The sequence below is a fragment of the Leuciscus leuciscus genome (genome assembly GCF_965113295.1).
Source record: "Leuciscus leuciscus genome assembly, chromosome: 20".
Taxonomy (NCBI): domain Eukaryota; kingdom Metazoa; phylum Chordata; class Actinopteri; order Cypriniformes; family Leuciscidae; genus Leuciscus; species Leuciscus leuciscus.
In genome coordinates, this window is record NC_138744.1 from 5160659 (window position 1) to 5180804 (window position 20146).

General features: G+C 35.4%; 1 protein-coding gene across 22 annotated transcripts in view; it reads left to right on the plus strand.

Annotated features, from left to right (window-relative positions):
* The window catches only part of rims2a (regulating synaptic membrane exocytosis 2a), a 204284-nt gene that overhangs the window by 128915 nt on the left and 55223 nt on the right, over positions 1-20146 (plus strand). For 14 of the 22 annotated variants that reach the window (XM_082150612.1, XM_082150630.1, XM_082150634.1 and 11 more), the window contains 6 exons: positions 625-816; positions 2364-2473; positions 3948-3980; positions 11673-11705; positions 17096-17199; positions 18842-19008. In XM_082150612.1, the coding sequence (XP_082006738.1) occupies positions 625-816; positions 2364-2473; positions 3948-3980; positions 11673-11705; positions 17096-17199; positions 18842-19008 (639 nt within the window). The remainder of the gene's footprint in view (positions 1-624; positions 817-2363; positions 2474-3947; positions 3981-11672; positions 11706-17095; positions 17200-18841; positions 19009-20146) is intronic. The other 8 variants (XM_082150631.1, XM_082150613.1, XM_082150632.1 and 5 more) reach the window with 5 other exon arrangements.

Consider the following 20146-nt stretch of genomic DNA (forward strand, 5'->3'; position numbering starts at 1 on the left):
CATGTGTCTCTGTGTTGTCTTGTGCATTATTGTATATTATAAAGTGTTAAAAGTGTTGTTGTTTTTAAAGCAGTGTTGGTTCCAGAAGTATTTTTCCCATTCATTTTCTCCATAGCGATTTTTATTTTTATTTTTAACGGATCTGTCCTGAAATTTTATCTCAAAAAAAAAAAAAAAAAAAAAAAAATCTCTCTGGATAAAATGGATGGGATTTTTCCTTTTTTCCCTAAAAATTTGGGAATAATCTGAGAACACTCTTTCCTTCCACAGTTTTTAATAACGAGATACAGATTTTGAATGAATTTATTTGTTTGAAATAATTCTTGTTTATTTTTATGCTTCTGTGACTTGTTGGATTTCATAGTCCTAATCTGAACTAAACGATGCTGTTAATGTATCTTTCAGCTTTATAAACTCTGCATCAAAACCAAATGAAAAGTATATTACATACATCCAGCATAGAACTGTTGAACTAGACTCATACATTTGTTGCTTCCAAGTGCCAAAGATCGACACAGCTTAACCGTGGACCTGTAAGAGTCTCAGCGCTCCATCAGCCTGACACAACCGACCTGTCCCACACTAAACACCGACCTGTTTCCCCCCCCAATCACGTTTCTCCAGGAATTACGGAGCGCCAGACAGGCACGAGTATCACCACAGGTCCCGTTCTGCAGACCAGCGGTCCGCAATGGAGCGTCCCATGTACAGTCGCTCTCGCTCCACAGAGCGGCCGCCCGACGGGCCCCACATGAGATCCTCGATGCCCTCGCTGCCGTCAGGACACTCCGCTCCACCCTCCCCTGCCTTATCGAGGTGACCCAGATCAAAGCAGCCCTGACTAATCCAACAGAACACCTTTCATGTGTTAACAAAGATCCCCGGCATCCCCAACCAACCCCTTTGATTTATTTTATGCCCCCTCTGCGGCATCGCTGTTATATCTCCTCCATCTCATGATCCCTGTAGATGCACCAGATACGGCTCATTTTCTTTTTAATGATTTTGTTTTTATATCAAAACACACTAGTTATACTTTCAGTGAGTGACGTGGAATCTCCATTGGTTGTTATCCCTGTATCGTGATGTTTAACTCATTTGTTTTTCCCTCATTTGGTTCTTTTGTCTTGAATACTAATATGTTTTGTTTGTTTTGGGTGATGGCGGAGAAAAACGCACACTTCTCTTGCAGCATCACTGTGGAAGACTCACCTTCATGTGCCAAAGCATCAAGCATTTTGTCAAATGTACCATTAAAATCTACGTGTAAAGTACATATTTACTGAAGCCTCCTACCAGGAATAATGCATGGACTAGAATGGCAGAACAACTGAATTTACATCAGTGACCTGATGGTTTGAGTCAAGATATATATGTATATATTTTTTTATATATATATATATATATATTTGTTAAGCAAAGATGTATTAATTTAAACAAAAGTGACAATCAAGACATTTATAATTTTACAAAAGATTTTTAGTTCAAGTAAATGCTGTTCTTTCTGAACATTCTATTCATCAAAGAATCCTGAATTTTTTTTATCATGGTTTCCACAAAAACAGATTATCAGCACAACTGTTTTCAACATTGATAATAATAAGAAATGTTTCTTGAGCAGCAAATCAGCATATTAAAATCATTTCTAAAGGATCATGTGACACTGAAGTAATGTTGCTGAAAATGCAGCTTTGCATCACAAGAATACATTATTTTATATATGCGTTGTTTTAAACTGTAATAATATTTTACATTTTTATTTTTGATCAAATAAATGTAACCTTTGTGAGCATAAAAGACTTTTAAAAAATCTTTCTGACCACAAACTTTTGAATCATAGTGTATATCTGATACTTTAAGCTGGATTTCATCTTAAAAATAGCTATAGAAGTTGAAATGACAATAAAAACAGACTAACAAATTAGTACCTACCATATATATAGTATATATTTAGCTTATATTAGTACTTCCTTTGTAAATATGCTAATACAAAATGCTGATGGACAGCCATGTTTATTTATTGTTATTTTAATCCTCAGCATCATTCAAATGGATGTGCATGATTTTACAGCACATGTATATGTGAAATATCATATATATGACTGACTGATCCACATGCTTTTTAACCCTTCATTTCCCTATCTTTTATAATGTATCATTTTCAACTGGGTTTTCGTTTGCTGATGCTTCATAGAGCAACTGTGAAATCTCTTTTTGCCTTTTTTGTTTAATGTCCTATTATGATACTTTGTTTTGATTTCCTTGCTAGCGCTGTCAGTGTTCAGGGGTAATGCCTTGCATTATGGAAATAAGGTACATGCACAAAACAGCAATAATAATGGTGATTGTGTTTTGTGTACTAGGGCGAATCCTCGTGGTGGATCGGTTCAGACCAGCCCCACCGGGACCCCTGTGAACAGCCGGAGAGGACGACAGCTACCACAGCTGCCTCCGAAAGGGACGCTGGAAAGAAGTATGTTTGTTTTTCTGTGTAGCTCCTTTTTTTCTCTCCATGTTGGCTCTTGCTCATGCTGAGATGGGTTTATCTGAGAGGTGGGATTGGAAAATGACTGACTGCAGCAACCTATAGATACATTCAGTAATGCATCAAGCCCCAGTTACAGACCTGTTCCTTTCAATAGGGAAATTAAGAAAAATATTCAATAAATCTGACTGTTGAAATAGGAATCAATTTGCTCCGTTAGTTAACACATCAACTAAAGTGGGACCGTACTAAGTGTTACCTATAAAATTATGCAAAAATATACTTTTTGTCATCATTCCAATTCAATAGTATACAGATAACCTCAAATCTAACAGACCTTTTACCCAGTCGTTCAATCACAGTGGAGATGGGGCGGGACAAATACAACACCATCCATCCTGTTTGTATAACGACAACAATGGAACAAAATCATTTAAAACAAGAGCCAGAGCAAATTCTTTACATTGTATCTATATTTTAATATCTGCGAAATCAGATACTAGTAACACTTCTGCGGATATTCCATATCATAACACTTTGGTGGACACACAAAACTCTAATTTTGATTTCAAGATTGAGGAAAAATCACATTTTGTGCCGAACAGGGCTTGACGTTAACTTTTTTTGCTCACCAGCCGCTGTGGCTAATGGTTTTCCAAAGTTACAAGCCACTCAGCATTTTCACTGGCAACAATTTTGACATCGATACCATGGGGGAAAACTGACATATAGATATTTTTAATATTATCGCATAATTTGGCAGCAGGTATATTAGGCTGCTGTCACTTTAAGACCGAACGCACAGATACAGCTGGTATCGCGTATTCTGCGTAAAATGAGTTTTGGAAGCGTTTCAGATATTTCAGTATCTATGTGTATCGAAAAATCTATGTTTTTGACAACACTACATTGCACTTAGTTTATTATTTCAAATGCCTTTTTAAAAGACTACAATTGAAAAATCTAGCCTATATTTAATATATATAAAACTCAAACGGCCAAAGTGGCTAGTTATACGCCACTGCTGAAATCACACACATTTGGCGGGTTGGCAGATGTTAATGTCAAGCCCTGGTTACTGTTGTCCACGTAAGCTGATTGGGTAACAGAGTTTGTTTTCCCCCACGGGTGGGCGGGGCCTTCTTGCTGATTGACTCAATTGAACTGGTGTGACAACAAAGCTTGTCATTTCAGTAAATAATAAACCAAGTTCGATATGAAAGGTTTGAAAAACAGAAGTGTTTCCAGTGTGAACTGGTGCCGTTTGTCAGGGATCGTTACACATTATCACAACATTGCACTTATCCATTACCCTCATTGGCTGAATATGACATAGTTTGTGTGCCAGTCACTTCCTGTGGTTATATTTGAGTGCGTGCCACACACATGGTCATGTAAATGACATGCGTGGTTTAGTTGTGCATGTGCACTCTGATGTTTCCCTCTCTCATTCCTCTCTCAGAAGATGGAGATGAAGAACTTGAGCCTTGTCCAGGTGTGTAACACCGTCTGTGAAGGTTTAATGTATCAGAAAGATCTTCCGATTGAATTAAACCTTTCTGCAATGGTCTTGAGCTGACATTTCCTCTACAGACAGGTCTAGAATTAACCTCAGCTTATAGAGCTTTTTGGAAGTCAGATTTCCTCTTCATTTCGGAATCATCAGATGCTCCGTCAGAGCTTTCTCCAAAAGAGGTTATGAAGCCAGGTCCATTGCAAACTCTTCGTGTTTATGTGATAAACAATGGGAGTTTTTCGTCTTTCCCTTTGTCTTACTGTAACAGTGATCGTGTAATGTTGTGATAAAGGATTTTCCAAATGTATTTTTGTTTTCCCAGTGACTTTTTTTGTTTTGTCATAAAAGAAGTCACAGCATTTTTGTCTTGTCAAAATCATATTTTTGAATTTACCGACTTTTGCTAACAACGTTTATCAAATGTAAAATATTATTCATGTGGAGTTGTCATTTAAATATCCATTTTGTCTCAGAATATTTAGGAGAAATACAAATAGACGGGCAGTCTTTGACATACAGTAATAGCATTGAGCTGTGAATGTGAATACTTCAGACAGTTTGACACATCTAATCTCTTCTGAAACTCTAGAGGAGACACATGTGAGATTACTGTTTTTTATCAGGAAAAAAAAAACGAAATCTTGTTCATTCAGTTACTGAATTATGTAATAATAATATTATTTAGTGACTTACAGTAACTGTTAAATGGTCAAACTTTTAGTTGGTAGGTAGATCAGACTGACAGACAGATATATATATATAGATAGATAGATAGATAGATAGATAGATAGATAGATAGATAGATAGACAGACAGACAGACAGACAGACAGATGATATACAGACTGACAGACACACACATATATACATATAGATAGATAGATAGACAGAGACAGACAGACAGACAGACAGACATATAGATAGACAGACAGACACACAGATAGACAGACAGACAGACAGATAGATAGATAAACAGACTGACAGACATATATATATATATATATAGATAGATAGACAGACAGACAGACAGACAGACAGATAGATAGATAGATAGGTAGATAGATATACATGATAGATAGACAGATAGATAGATAGATAAACAGACTGACAGACATATATATATATATATATAGATAGATAGATAGACAGACAGACAGACAGACAGACAGATAGATAGATAGATAGATAGACATGATAGACAGATAGATAGATAGACAGACAGACAGATAGATAGATAGATAGACAGACAGACAGATATATATATATATATATAGATAGATAGACAGACAGACAGACAGATAGATAGATAGATAGACATGATAGATAGACAGATGATAGATAAACAGATAGATAGATAGATAGATAGACAGACAGATAGATAGATAGACAGACAGACAGATATATATATATATAGATAGATAGATAGATAGACAGATGATAGATAAACAGATAGATAGATAGATAGATAGATAGACAGACAGATATATATATATAGATAGACAGATTATAGATAAACAGATAGATAGATAGACAGACAGACAGACAGATAGATAGATAGATAGACAGACAGACAGACAGACAGACAGACAGATAGATAGATAGACAGACAGACAGACAGACAGACAGACAGACAGATAGACAGACAGACAGACAGACAGACAGACAGACAGACAGACAGACAGATAGATAGACAGACAGATAGATAGACAGACAGATAGATAGACAGACAGACAGACAGACAGACAGACCCTGACCCTGAACTGTAGTGTATGTTATAGCGATCAGCTTCTTAGACCTTCTGAGTCAGTGTAGGGTCAGTCTATACAGAACATCAAGTTTGTGTCAGGTTAAGGTTTGTAAATGAAAAATTGGTTGTACACATGCACACACACAAACAGACTTGAGTTTCCAACCGATCGCACTTCCTCCTCTCCCATCTGCCACATCCGTTGTATTTGTCACAAGATCTGGTCCGTTGGGAGTGTGTGTGTGTGTGTGTGTGTCTGCCACCTTCCCAGCATCCATCTCTCTCTGTCCATCTGATATATACTCTACATCAGCTGTTTGAAATACTCTCTCATAATTTTTTTTCATATGACACTCAAAATGAGTATACAGGAGGTTTTATTAGAAGTTTGACTTATATTTTGTGAAAATTATTATATTTTGGGGGGGAATTTTTGCACTGATTTTACTCCATTGCTCCTGTTGTTGTTTTAAAGTGTGTGAGATGAGGCCTAATGGCCCAGCCGTAAACGGGAGGAAAGGCAAGTCTCTCCAGGCGTGTGTTTGCAGTGTAGCTTTGCAGTATTTTATTTACTTTCCTCTTTCTTTTCTTTTCTGAGGGGACATTTCAGGGGCTGAGGGGCTGGGCAATATATCAAATCATCATAATATGTATGCATTTGATTTTAAAGTCACTATGATATCTAAATTGACCATATTTTCTTTCTTAAAATGCCATCCTGGTCTTACTCCGCATGTAAAAAAAACTGTTTATAGTTGTTTCAAGTTTGATTTATTTCTGTTGTTCAGTATTGTGGCATTTTTATGTTATGTTTTAATAATAATAATATATGTCAATATATATATATATATATATATATATATATATATATATATATATATATATATTATTGAAAAATATTATTATTTCTCAAAATATAATTTTTAAGTACTTTTTTTTTTTTTACACACTTTAGTTGCACTTATATATTTAGCTATATCGCCCAGTCCTTTAAAATGTCTTTTCTTTTCTTAAAACTACTGTCATTGAAGGATTAATGCGTCACGGATCTTGCATGAGTTCTTCATGGATGAGTCGTTTTCTCTCTCTGTCTGTTTCTAGGTCAATCTCTCCCTCTTCACGTCTCTCATATATCTCTCTTGAGTGGGTTGTCAGTATTTTAATGTGTTTTGCTGTGAATAATGAGGGACATCTAGAGATGTCTTAAATTAAATTCGGATTGTGTTGCATTAAAATCGAATTCTGTCCGGATAAATGTTTTGCTCTGAGCCGTATACAGCCGGATAAATGTCCAGCCTTTTCTGTTTAACTAAAAGTCACTTTTAGTTAAAAAACACATGGTTTTGTTCTATAGAGTGGATTTATTGAGATGTTATATAATTTCATATTTTTATATAAGTGTAAATCAATCGGTTCCACAGACTGAGTTGTATATTAGGATGCAGTTACAGAGTTTGACCAGCAGATGGAGCACAATCATGTGTAGAAAGGAGCTGTTCACTCCTTTCAGTGCTGAAGTGGCTTAGAATTATTCCCAGAATTGTTCCGTCTACATCCGACTATTATTTTAAGCCACGTTTTTGCAAACATAAAATATAGACGCATGCAGACTGTATTTTTTGGAACAAACACTGATGTGTGAAGTATAAAGTGGCCTCAAAAAGTATTTGAAAATCTAATCTTGTCTGAAGGTATACACAATATCAAACCAAGTGGCATTTATTTAAAATAAAATAAAAATAGCACGAGCACACTTTCCAAGTGAAACAAAAAGAAGTTTGATGGAAAGAAGAATAACAAAATGTATTTGGACTGTGATGCTGCAATTAATATTGTCCGATTTTTTTAAGCATGACTTAAAGTTTTCAAATAGGTTTTAAGGCCACTGTAGAAATCCCTCACTTTCTCTGATACGCTCCACGTCTTCTCGAGCCGAATGTTAACGCTCATGCCTGTGTCTCTGTGATAAGAGGTGACATGGGAGGACCAGCAGGGCTCAGTGGTCAGTGCTGGTCACTCATCTAACGGCCATCAGGAGGAGACACACATCGCTGCTCAGACAGGTTTGACCTCTGACCTCTCTGATCTTGACCCCGTGTGCTCTTTCCTCTCAATGATTCTGAGCTCTACATCTCTGTGCTGAGTACAGTCAGGTGGAGCAAACGTGGAAGTTCACAGTCTGTTCACTAACCGTTTAATGCTTGTTGCACACAGTTTCAATCTGATTTACTGGCTTTATGACCTACACACATTTTCTGCAGGGTTTGCTGCACATAGACTGTGTCATAGACTGACACTTCTGTGCAGTTTGTTCGAATTGTTAGGTTTTTCCACCAGTCAATTGTTGTAGAATCAATAATGGTACATTTAAACAAGAAAACAAACAAGTAAAGTTTTTGGTTGCTGCACATGTCAGTCAGATGATCATCTAAAACCCAATAATATATATAAAATAATCTATAATTCTAGTCTAGATAAATTAATAGTAACGTTCTTTCCTTAAAAAGTTTTGTAAAGCAGTTTATTTTTAGTTTTAGACTTTTTGAGTTGCTCAAATGAAACTATAATGTATGCATAAACATGCATTTTAGCTCTATTGTCTTGCCTTTCAAGAGGCAATTTATTGATTAGTTATTTTTACTAAAAGAATACAACATACACAATACCTTTCAAATGTTTGAGATTGGTTTTGAAAGTGTTTATGCTCATTGAGTCTGCATTTAAAGGTGCAGTAAGCAATTTCTGAGAAACACTTGTAGCCAATCAGCAGTAGGGGGCGGGGCGTAAACCAGTAGTGAGAGGTGACTTCTTTAACCGGGTTTGCTGGGTGGTGCGTCATGTAAAAAAAAACGTCCGATACGTTTAATGGATTTATTATAAACAAGACGCCCGCGTTTGATATGCACAGAGTTACTCTCATGACACATAGCAACACAGCTAAAAGTATTCCTTAAATGTGACCCTGGATCACAAAACCAGTCATAAGTCGCACGGGTATATTTGTGGCAAAAGCCAACAATACAAAATTATCGATTTTCCTTTTATGCCAAAAATCATTAGGATGTTAAGTAAAGATCATGTTCCATGAAGATATTTGTAAATTTCCTACCGTAAATATATAAAATATTTATTTTTGTGAGTAAATGCAGAACAATCGCGAACATAAATGGACAACTTTAAAGGCGATTTTCTCAATGTTTCGATTTTTTTGCACCCTCAGATTCCAGATATTCAAATATTGTCATATCCTAACAAACCATACATCAATGGAAAGCTTCTGGAAAGATGGAAAGATCTCGATCAACCAAAACCACATTGGATTTGATACAAAACTAAATAGTCTAAATCAAATGAAAAAAAAGTCATAACTGAAACTACTTTCATAGTATTTCATTTTCTCCATAGGGAAATATATTTTTTACAAAAACGAACAACCAGAAGTTTCGAAGCGTGTTTTGAACGCACCCATCGCTAGTAGACACGCTCTCTTTATGTGGGTTTTCATTGCACATTCACCTCATACAATCAGACCTCATTCAGAAAAACAAATACTCGTGATTTCAACAGCATCTCATTAAACTACATGGTTTATGCACTTTATGCACAAAGCTGACGGAAATGATAGAGCTGCGTATGATGAGTACAGCATCACGGTATTGAATGTTTTACTGAGATGAGATGACAGTGAGACGAGCGAGTGACAGCGCAAGACATCGTTTCTCTTGCTCTGAGGATCTGGATCCTGAATAGCTTTCTGATGAGATGTGTGTGGGGTTAATAGGGTCTGTATCAGGTCCGGCTAATGAATGTCCTATCAGTGTTAGCCGTCTGTGTGGAATGGGATCGTCTCGTGGGTGATTAATGCATGAGAAATGTGCTTGGGTACACAAGATCATGCGCGCAGGGTTGTTGCGTGATTAATGCTTCAGCGAATCAAAGAGAACAATGAAGAACCGAGAAAAAAACGAGCCGTATCAGCAGATTGTGTTCTCTGTGAAGAAGACACTGATAAAGAATTTAAATATGGCGAGGAGGAGGATGTCCAATTAGTGCCAAACAGTGTCCTAAGATGCCAGCGTAATTATATAAGGCTCTAAAACGGGCATCGAACAAATGATCTAAAGGAGGACGCTGGGAGATCTGTGGTGTGTGAGGATTAGGGCTACTTTCAGCTTTAGTATTTTTAGTGATGTTCTTTAAAGGGGGATGCATTTGGAGAGTGTGATGTTTCCACATTCAGAGAAGGAAGCTGTGCTTGCATGACTGAAAGAGCGTTTCAAAGATGGCCGGCGATTGGAATGACTGGTCTTAAAGGGACATTTCGTTGAAATGAGTGACTTGCGGCTGTTGCTGATGTGATGTGGGTGTATCAAAGTTTAATTTGATCAAACTCGTGGCCATTTAGAGATGTATGCATTTACGATGTGATGCATTATGCATTGCTGTGAATGATATGCAGTATAAATGCCTGCAGAATGTCCGTTTTTAGTTGCAAGAAAACTTTTTTGGTCAAATTAGAGTGATCGCTTATTTGTATATATATATATATATATATATATATATATCTTTTTTTTTTTTATCAGTTTCAAAAGACTGTTTGAGTCAAGAATGGTAGAGGAACTCATTGGCCGCCAACAATAAAATTGCTTTGTAGAGGGGCTTTTGGCTTTGTATTTTTGTACACTGTACTTCAATCCAAAAGTTTGGGTTTAGTACGATTTTTAAATGTGATTGAAAGAAGTCTCTTGTGCTCACCATTGCTGAAATATTTGCAAAAAAACCCCTAAAAAAAACATTAAAGGTATAGCGGAGGATTTTTTACTTCCGGGTGGATCACCTATACTATTGGTCCTCCTAATTGTCAATCATTCTGGTGAATCAATCAAACTTATTCAAAAAGTGGAGAGGGCGGGTCTTATCTAAAATTCGGAAAGATCCTCCACTATACCGTGAAATATTCTTACAGTTTAAAATAACTTTTTTCTATTTGAGTATATTTAAAAATTTACAATTTACTCCAGTCTTTCTGATCCTTCAGAAATCATTCTAATATGCTGATTTGCTGCTCAAGAAACATTTCTTATTATTATCAATGTTTTTTGTGGAATCCGTAATGCATTTTTAACAGGATTCGTTCATGATTAGAAAGTTCGAAAGAACAGCATTTATTTGAGATAGAAATCTTTTATCGAATTGAATGCGTCCTCGCTGAGTAAAATAATGAATTTCTTACTGACCCCAAACTGACTGACATTTTCAGTAAATGTAAACCACATTTACTGACAATTTTGTTTTGATCATTTTTATGAAAGCACTAAAACACACAGGACCATGTGTTACAGTGATTTGACTTTTTAAAGAACTACTATCAGACGTATCAGTATGTTGAGAAATTGCACAAAAACATTGTTATTTTGCTTCGATACTGTAGCATATCTGTCAGTGTTGTGTTTAGCATGCACATGTCTCTAAAACACATCTGATAGGTGGCAGGACCTTATTTCTCTTCAGGGTTTGCGGAGACTGTCCTCGTCCTCTCTCTTCTATTCTCCCTCTTTCTGCAGGTCATCCCTCATTCCCTCTGCATGTTCTATTAACATTCTTCTAGTGTTTCAGGGTTTGTTCTTAAGCAGGACGGGCTGCTCGTGGTGTTTTTCCTCTGAACTGTGATTTATTTCTCTATTTCTCTGTATCATGGATGGTTTTATCTGCTTGTCGTGTTGTTGTTTCCTATTTGTTTGAATGTTGTTGTTATGTTGTTGTTGTTGTTGTTGTTTGTGTTGTTGTTGTTGTGTTCCCTCCAATGTGTTTTTGCCCCTGGTTTCTTGTCCCGTCTTTCTGCACACCTCCTCTCACGCCCCTCTCCTCTGTGTCTGTCTGTCCATTTTCGTGATGTGACCCCCTCCCCCCTAACCCCCCCTCCCAGAAGACACGGACTCCCCCAGTCAGACAAACTCAGGTCTGTCCTTTCTTCTGCTTTGCTTTTCTCGTCTTCCTCCATGCCGTATCCCAGCTCCTCTCTGTTTGTCGCAATCTCATTCGTTCTCCCTGCTGGAAGAACCACAAAGGATAAAGATTGATTGATTGAGCATCTAGACAATCTTAAGGCCCTTTCACACCAAGAACGATTTTCTCCTTAAAACGAACCAAAGACGGTCTCAAAAACGCGGTTTGAAAGGTTAACGGTTAACGTGTGATTGTCAACGAGTGGATGTTTGAGCTGGTGTGAGTGAGTGGAGGTGGGGATAATTTGCATATTCATAGAACCGCGTATACTAAATGAGACAGGGGTTTAGACTTAATTCAAGTTATTTTAAGGCATGAAAAAAAATTAAAGGAAAAATGTTTAAATATGTCATTTTGGTGATCAAAGATTAGTTTTAAGTGATAAAATTATGGACTTTAAGTTTATTGTAAGCTCGCTCTGTAGTTCTGTCGCCTGCCGCTTTAAATGCTCGAGCTCTTTGAAATCTGGTGGATTCTGATTGGCTGTCAATGTTTTTATCATTCATCAGCTGAAAAAATAAAAATAAGTCCTGAAAGTGATTCCAGGGATATCGTTTCTCTGTGCCGTTAACATTATATCTGTTATGTGGATTCTTTTATATTTAGAACGATTTAGAACTATATAATTATCATTATCGTTATAGTTATCAATTATCATCCTTGGTGTGAACTGGCCCTTAGGCTACCAAATGACTAGTTTGGACGAGCTTGAAACCATCAGAAGCTGTTTTTATATGGATATTCCAGCAGGTCAGACTGAAATATGCTTTGCAATGTTATTAATAAAAATCAAGGTTGATCTCACAAAGAACATGTCTTTTTTTAAATAAACCCATTCAACATGAACACATTATGCAATCTTTTAAGACGTTTATCGTTGTATAGAACCTTTTTGGCATAAAGTGTTCTTTAAATTTGAGTCAAGAACCCTAAAGTTCTATAGAACACCATTGAGCCTTATATATATGCTTCTTTCGTATATATATATATATATATATATATATATATATATATATATATATATATATATATATATATATGAAGAGTTCAGATGCAAAAGCCTCTAAGTGCCATCTGAAATTTTCTTCTAGAATAATCATTTCTATCAAGCTTGCATATTTAAATTCAGTAATTTCACTTAAATGGTAATGAAAATTACCTATTAATTGTCATTTAAGTGAAATTATTGAACTTAAATACATATGAGCTTGATAAAAATGATCATTCTAGAAGAAAATTTCAGATGGCACTTAGAGGCTTTTGCATCTGAACTATATATATATATATATATATATGAGCATTTGTGAGATTCAACCATTATCAATTTGGACTGCAATACACATTTGAATCTACAGTAGTATAATGAGTGTAAAAACTGTAGAGGAGTAAATTCTGGGATTGTGCTTGAAAAGCGAACATCATCTCTTTCTGCTCTTTGGTTGTCTTCACTAGCTTTTTAAATCTGTTACGCCTCTTCTCTGCCCTTTTTATGATAATTTTATTCACCTGGTTCCAGAGTGACTTTCTGCTATGAAGCTCATGGGCTTCCTTACCAGCTCCAGTCATAATCAAACATGATTATGATCATGTGTGTGTTCTTATTTTGAAAAAATCTGAAAATGGTGGCATTTTTTGAGTGACAAAACACTTTTCCCAGCAGCCTTGGTTCTGGAATCTCATTTTCCCATTCATGTTCTCCATAGGAATAATAAAAAAAAAACAATCTGTTAAAAATTAAAATCTGAAAAGAGGTATTTCATGTATTTTATGAGGCACTGAATCACTGTTAATGACACATTGTTGAATCTGACATGGTACAATTTAAAACAAGTGTATTTGTAATGGATTTGAAATTGAGCATTTTATGCTCACCAAGTAACAATAATATTGTGCAATATTTTATTTATTTATTCTTATTTATTGCTTTCATTATCAATACTCCAGTCTTCAGTGTCACATGATCCTTCCGAAATCATTCTAATATGCTGATTTGCTGCTCAAGAAATCAAGATTTTTATTATTATCAATGTTAAAAACAGTTTTTTCAATATTTTCATGGAAACTGAATTTTTGATGAATAGAAAGTTTAATAGAACAAGATCAATTTAATGCATCCTTGCTGAATAAAAATACACATTTCTTTAAAAAAAAACTTTGAACGGTAGTGTATAGACAAATGTGTTTGATAGGGTGTCTGAGGGTGTGTTCACACGTGTCATGTTTGGTTCAATTAAAGCGAACTCTGGTGCGATTGATCTGTTAGTGCGGTTCATTTGATAAAGTGTGAACCCTGCCATCTGAACCCGGGTGCGCACCAAACATGCGGGCCGAGGCCGCTGAAACACGGCTCTCAGTCCGCTTCCTGAAGAATTCTGAGATCTTCGTTTGTGTGTGACGGAGGAATTCCTGTCGCTGTTTTGACTCCTTTACACATTTTATAAGCTCTTCACGAGTTGTCAGCTCCTACATATTCCATCATATTTATGCACATACAACAGGCGTTCCATTGTAAAATGTGTGTCATAAAGGCTTTGTTTTTTGTTTATTTGTATCTTTGCGTTCAGTGTTAAAAATGACAGTGTGAACATAAGCAAACCAGGACTAAATGTATAATTTAATTTTTTGGTCAGGACCAAAACAACCAGGAGAACCGAAATACAAGTGTGAACACACCCTCACACATTTGTCATTCGCAAAGCTTTATGGGAGCTTTTTGCAGAGATTTTCCTTTCCACAGTAACATTGTTTTGATTGGTGAATCTCTCGTCGGAATTATTGCTAATGTAATTGTTCCCATTAATTTGGCTATTCAATGCTATATTTTGGTAATACTTTACAATAAGGTTCATTAGTTAACATAAGTTAATGCATTAACTAACATGAACTAACAATGAGCAATACATTTGTTACAGTATTTATTAATGTTTGTTAATGTTAGTTAATAAAAATACAGCTGTTCATTGTTTGTTCATGTTAGTTCACAGTGCATTAACTAATGTTAACAAATACAACCTTTGATTTTAATAACATATTAGTAAATGCTGAAATTAATATTAACTAAGAAATGCTGTAGAAGTCTTGTTCATTCTTAGTTCATGTTAACTAAGGTAGTTAACTAATGCTAACTAATCATGTAAAGTGCTGCGTATATTTTTTCAATTAATTTTTTTAACGAAATCGCACTGTATTATTGTTTAGAAAATCTGGTTACGCTTTAGTTTGATGGTCCACTTTAGACATATAAATATAATTACCTTTGCACCTACATGTCAACTAACTCTCATTAGAGTATTATATTATGTCTGCTTAATATCTGCCAACACTTTATTTTGATGCTCCCCAGCAGACATACTGACTATAAGTAACTTTGCAACTATATGTCAACTTATTCTACTAACCCAAACCCTAACCCAACAGTCTACCAATACTCTAATGAGAGTTAGTTGACATGTAATTGCAAAGTTACTTATAGTTAATAATAGAATGTCTAAAGTGGACCATCGAAATAAAGTGAAACCACAAATCTTTCTCTGTGGAGAACAGGAATGGGATTTTGTACCTCCCGAACCCGACTGTTGTGTACAGTTCTTGGTTATGGCTCGAGCTAATGAAGCTGGCTTCATGACGGCATAAGTACATACTGTATATATATATCACATCATGGTTATTTTCATAAGGTGTTAATGTCAGTTTAGGTTTTATTTGCACCCCCTTTCGTCCTCTTTTACTAGTGTTCTTGTTTCTTCCCCATCTCCATTTAAAACCATCGAAATAAAGAGAAATCGAGGTGTGTTGTATGGTTTAGGCATTACAAATATCTACAGTAGAGACAAAGATTGAAAACTTTTGACTGCGGATTGACTTAGGGGAAGTTTTCCCATGATGCAAAGCATTCTGAAAGCACTCTGAACGTGGCTTTAAGCTTAAAAAACGCACCTCGTATATGAGCTTCACTATAGTGCTGCTATTAAATCCAATTAATCTAATGATTCTGAGAGCACTAATCATTGGGTAATTTGCTGAACATGTTAATTACTTAACAGCACAATTGCTATTGGCAAGAGAAAATTGCTATTGACATTTACGGCACCTGCGCTGACAAAGACACATGTAGTACGCTTTACACGACTCAATAGCACAAACAAATTCAGTCATTTTCTTGTGCGAACAGGCTAGTTAAAGTTGTAGCTTGTCATTTTGCAACTGAAATGGTCACAGAAGTTTATGCGACTTCGTGATTCAAACTAGATTCGGGCCAGAATACCCTAGCAACCGCATAGCAACATGTTGAAAACCACCTAAAACACCCTAGCAACCACTTAAAAGACTCTAGTGACATCCTACAACATCCTAGCAAACACAATTAATGTAAGTCAAGTAAGCCAAAGGCAACCACCACTTAGAAACACTACATTCTAGAGCATTTCATTTGATTGGACTTTGCACATACACTGTATTTATATTGTATGGTTAGATTTGATTTGCTAATAACGAATTACACTTTTCCATTCAGGTGCTTTGAAGTGTGCCTCGGGTTTGAGTGACTTTTGTGTGAATTTACGCCAAGCTACTCACAATAAAATGCTTATAAGTATGTCTTAAAATAACCAGAGATACTACCTCCTTCTGTAATCTTAAAAAAATATATATATATATTTATATAGAATTTTTCTGCTATGAGCTGCATCATTTACAGTATGCCAATGTGTGTGTGAAGACATTTACCCAGCAGCTTATTAGTAATGGTGACAGGCATTTTGATAAATGCATATTTTTTAATGGCCAATTTGGTATTAAACAGACAGATATCTTTTATGCTCAGAGAGTTAAAAGTGACCACTCAGCGCTAGTGTTGTTGATGGGAAAGATTTCTTTATTAAAGGATTAGTTCACCCAAAAATGAAAATTCTGTCATCATTTACTCACACTTATGTTGTTCCAAACCTGTATGAGTTTCTTTCTTCTATTGAACACTAAAGAAGAGTGTTGGTAACCAGAGAGTTGATGCTAGCCATTGACTTACATTGTAGAAAAAAAAAAGAAATAGCTGGCTGCCGTCAACTGTCTGCTTACCAACATCCTTCAAAATATCTTCTTTTGTGTTCAACAGAAGAAAGAAACTCATTCAGGTTTGGAACAACATTAGGGTGAGTAAATGATGACAGAATCTTTACATTTTTAAATCTTTAAACCATTCTACATTATTATACATCACATTATATACTACATTATATATCAAATGCTTCACTAGTGAACGAGTCAACAGATCTGTTCCCATCTAGCCTCACCAACATCACAAGACACTTATTCAATAAACTCATTGACGTCTGCTGTGATCCGTAGGTGCCATGGATGTCGAGGAACGAACGCGCCAGATGAAACTGAAGATGAACAAGTATAAGCAGGGAACAGGCTCGGACTCCAGACTGGAACAGGACTATAACAAGGTAATAGTGGTTTACGGCTACCGTGAAAAACAGTTCAAAACTTACGTTTATGATTATATACAGCTAAGCTATAGTTAGTATAGATCAATGCTGCTGTTGATCACTCAACTCTGTTAGATAAATTGAAGTGTCTTCTAGTTGTATTATTTGCAGTCATGCTAATTGAGACTAAATACTCCTGGTTGCATATTATTTAATAATAATAATAATGATAATGATCATTTTAACAATAATTATGGGCCCCTAATTGTATCCGTTAGTTTACTTTATTCGAGAAAAAAATAAATAAGAATAATATAGACGCCTATTAGACGGGCTAATAATTTTTACAATATTTGCATGCTTGCGTTATGTTTAAAGGGATTTAAACTAAACTAAGGGGTTTTAAACTAAAATACAGTTTAGTTTAGTTTAGTTTAGTTTAGTTTAGTTTAGTTTAGTTTAGTTTAGTTTAGTTTAGTTTAGTTGAATTACCAGGCTCTTCTTTCCCCCCCGTAAAATAACACCAGTTTAGATTTTCCTCAGAGCTAGTTTTTGCTAGTAGCTTTTAGTGGAGCCACTAATATGGCTGTAGTTGAACTAGGTCCAGGTAGTAAAAAAAAACTAGCACTTTTCAGCCAATCAGATTGCTAATCTGGACCTAAGTGATCATAGATTAAACATGATGTTTGTTTGATTGACCCATTTCCAGCAGTTGTGAAATTTTTATAGACCTAGTCTTTTAAGTTCAGTATCTCTGCACATGATATACTTTAGTATTTCTGTATGCGGGTCAGCATGCTGACATTCAGCGCCATATACGGCTGTATCACCTTCCCTTTGTATCCTTGTAAGCCTGTGGTATGAAAAGCATTGCGCAGCACCATCAGTTCTGCAGGATTCTATTAAAAGCAGATAAAGAAGAGGTTCATTAATTTTTGTCTGATAGGCTTATGAGAAGGCGCCATTTAGGACATAATGTTTATAATCATCATAGCAAGCCATGAGAATCTTATAAATACATATTTTACATAAGACCCTACAATACCTCTCCATGTCAGTCCAGGACAGAATACACTGGTTTAAATTAAGGATGTTCCTTTTTAGGTACAATATTTCTTTAATTCATTCTACATTTATGTATTTGGCTGAAGCTTTTATCCAAAGCAACTTGCATTTCATTAAAGGTACACAATGTAACTTCTGGTCCTCTAGAAGTTAAAAAAACAGCATGCATTTTGTGGAAGAACATTGTTTTGGTTGTGCTTAAATTCGTTTGATGGTGTATTGACAAAAAAAAATTAGACAACATTTAATTAGTTCATGCATTCCTTGGTAATCAAACCCATGACCATTGTGAGCGCAATGTCCTATTGTTAGAGCTCCTGCTCATTCATTTATTTTTGAATATATTATTATATGAGGTCTTTCTTTAAAGGTGAAGTGTGACATTTCTGCACTACTAGCACACCAAAAGGAAATGCAAAAATAATGTTCGATTCGAAATACCCAAAAAAGTCCTACCACTATTTCTGCCCCACTCGCCTTTTTTTTTTTTATCATTGGTCATATAAACAAATAATCTTTTTTTTTTTTTTTTTGTCTCAAGCACTTTCTCTTTGTTGTCCATAAGCATCTAACTTGTGTTGTGTTTGTTCTGCAGCGTTCAGGCAGAGATCCTCAGCGGGGAGAAAACCTCTCGGCCAAATCTTCGGACAGTGATGTCAGCGACGTGTCCGCTGTGTCGAGAACCAGCAGTGCGTCTCGATTCAGCAGCATGAGCTACATCTCTGTCCAATCAGAACGGCCGCGGGGCAGCCGGAAGATCAGGTGAGAAGTCTGATCACTGTCAAACCTGTGCGTTATAGTTCAGTTGAGGAACAGTCTACAGTGGGTGCTCCTTAAGTTTGTTCTTCGAGGCCATGTACAAACTGCAGAGTTTTGTGAGTGACAACTGCATTTATTTGCAGGAGTGAATTACTTCGTCTCATGGCTGTAAACAAGTAACATGGGTGCCAATAATTTAACCCGTATAGTGAAACCAGGGTTATTTTAGTATCATTTATATACCATTATAGTATTTATTACTATTTTTAAGTAGCTTTTATTTTTATGTTTTTAGTTTTAATTAATAATTTTGTTTGTTTTATTAGTTTTGTTATGTGCTTTAAAAAACATCAAAAACAGAAAGAAATCCATAGAATGTCCATGTCAAATACTAAAGGAGTTATTAGATAAAAAATAACTTTGTTGCATACATTTCATACACATCACACACATAATAGTAGATTTCTTACAAAAAATACTTTATTTAGATGCCAAAAGCAAAGACAAAACGTTTTTGATTCATGTTGTCATCAGTGTCATAACAGAGAATAGCACACCTGATACTATTTATATACATTTTTTGCCATAGGAATTAAACTCAAAATGTTGATTTAAAAACACACATACCTTAATGGCATAAAAACAGTTTGTACACTAATATACAGACTGCAGAAAAAATACAAAATACAAATACAAACATTTTGTACACAAATTGTGCAGAAATTATTTTTTAAAAATACAATATAATATAATTATACAAAATGTTTTTTTCATTATCATCAAGAATATAAATGCAACATTATCCAAAAACAGTATAATAATATGAAACATCATAATATGATTATCATGTTTATGAGGAATAAATCCAACCAAAGAGAGAAAGAAAGAATACCAAATGAAAATGTCAAAAACATAAAAAAATTTAAAATAAAAAAAGTATATGTATTTTGAAATCAACTTTTTGAGTTTACTTTATTGGATGTAATACTGTGAAAATGTTTTATATAAATAGAATCAGGTGTGCTGATGATGATGTGAATTGAAAAAAGTTCTCTAAATAAAGTTGTTATCTTTCTTTCTCAGAATCTTCTACTGTTATGTGTGCGAGCTCCTCTCCTTGTCGAACTTATGTACTTTTGTC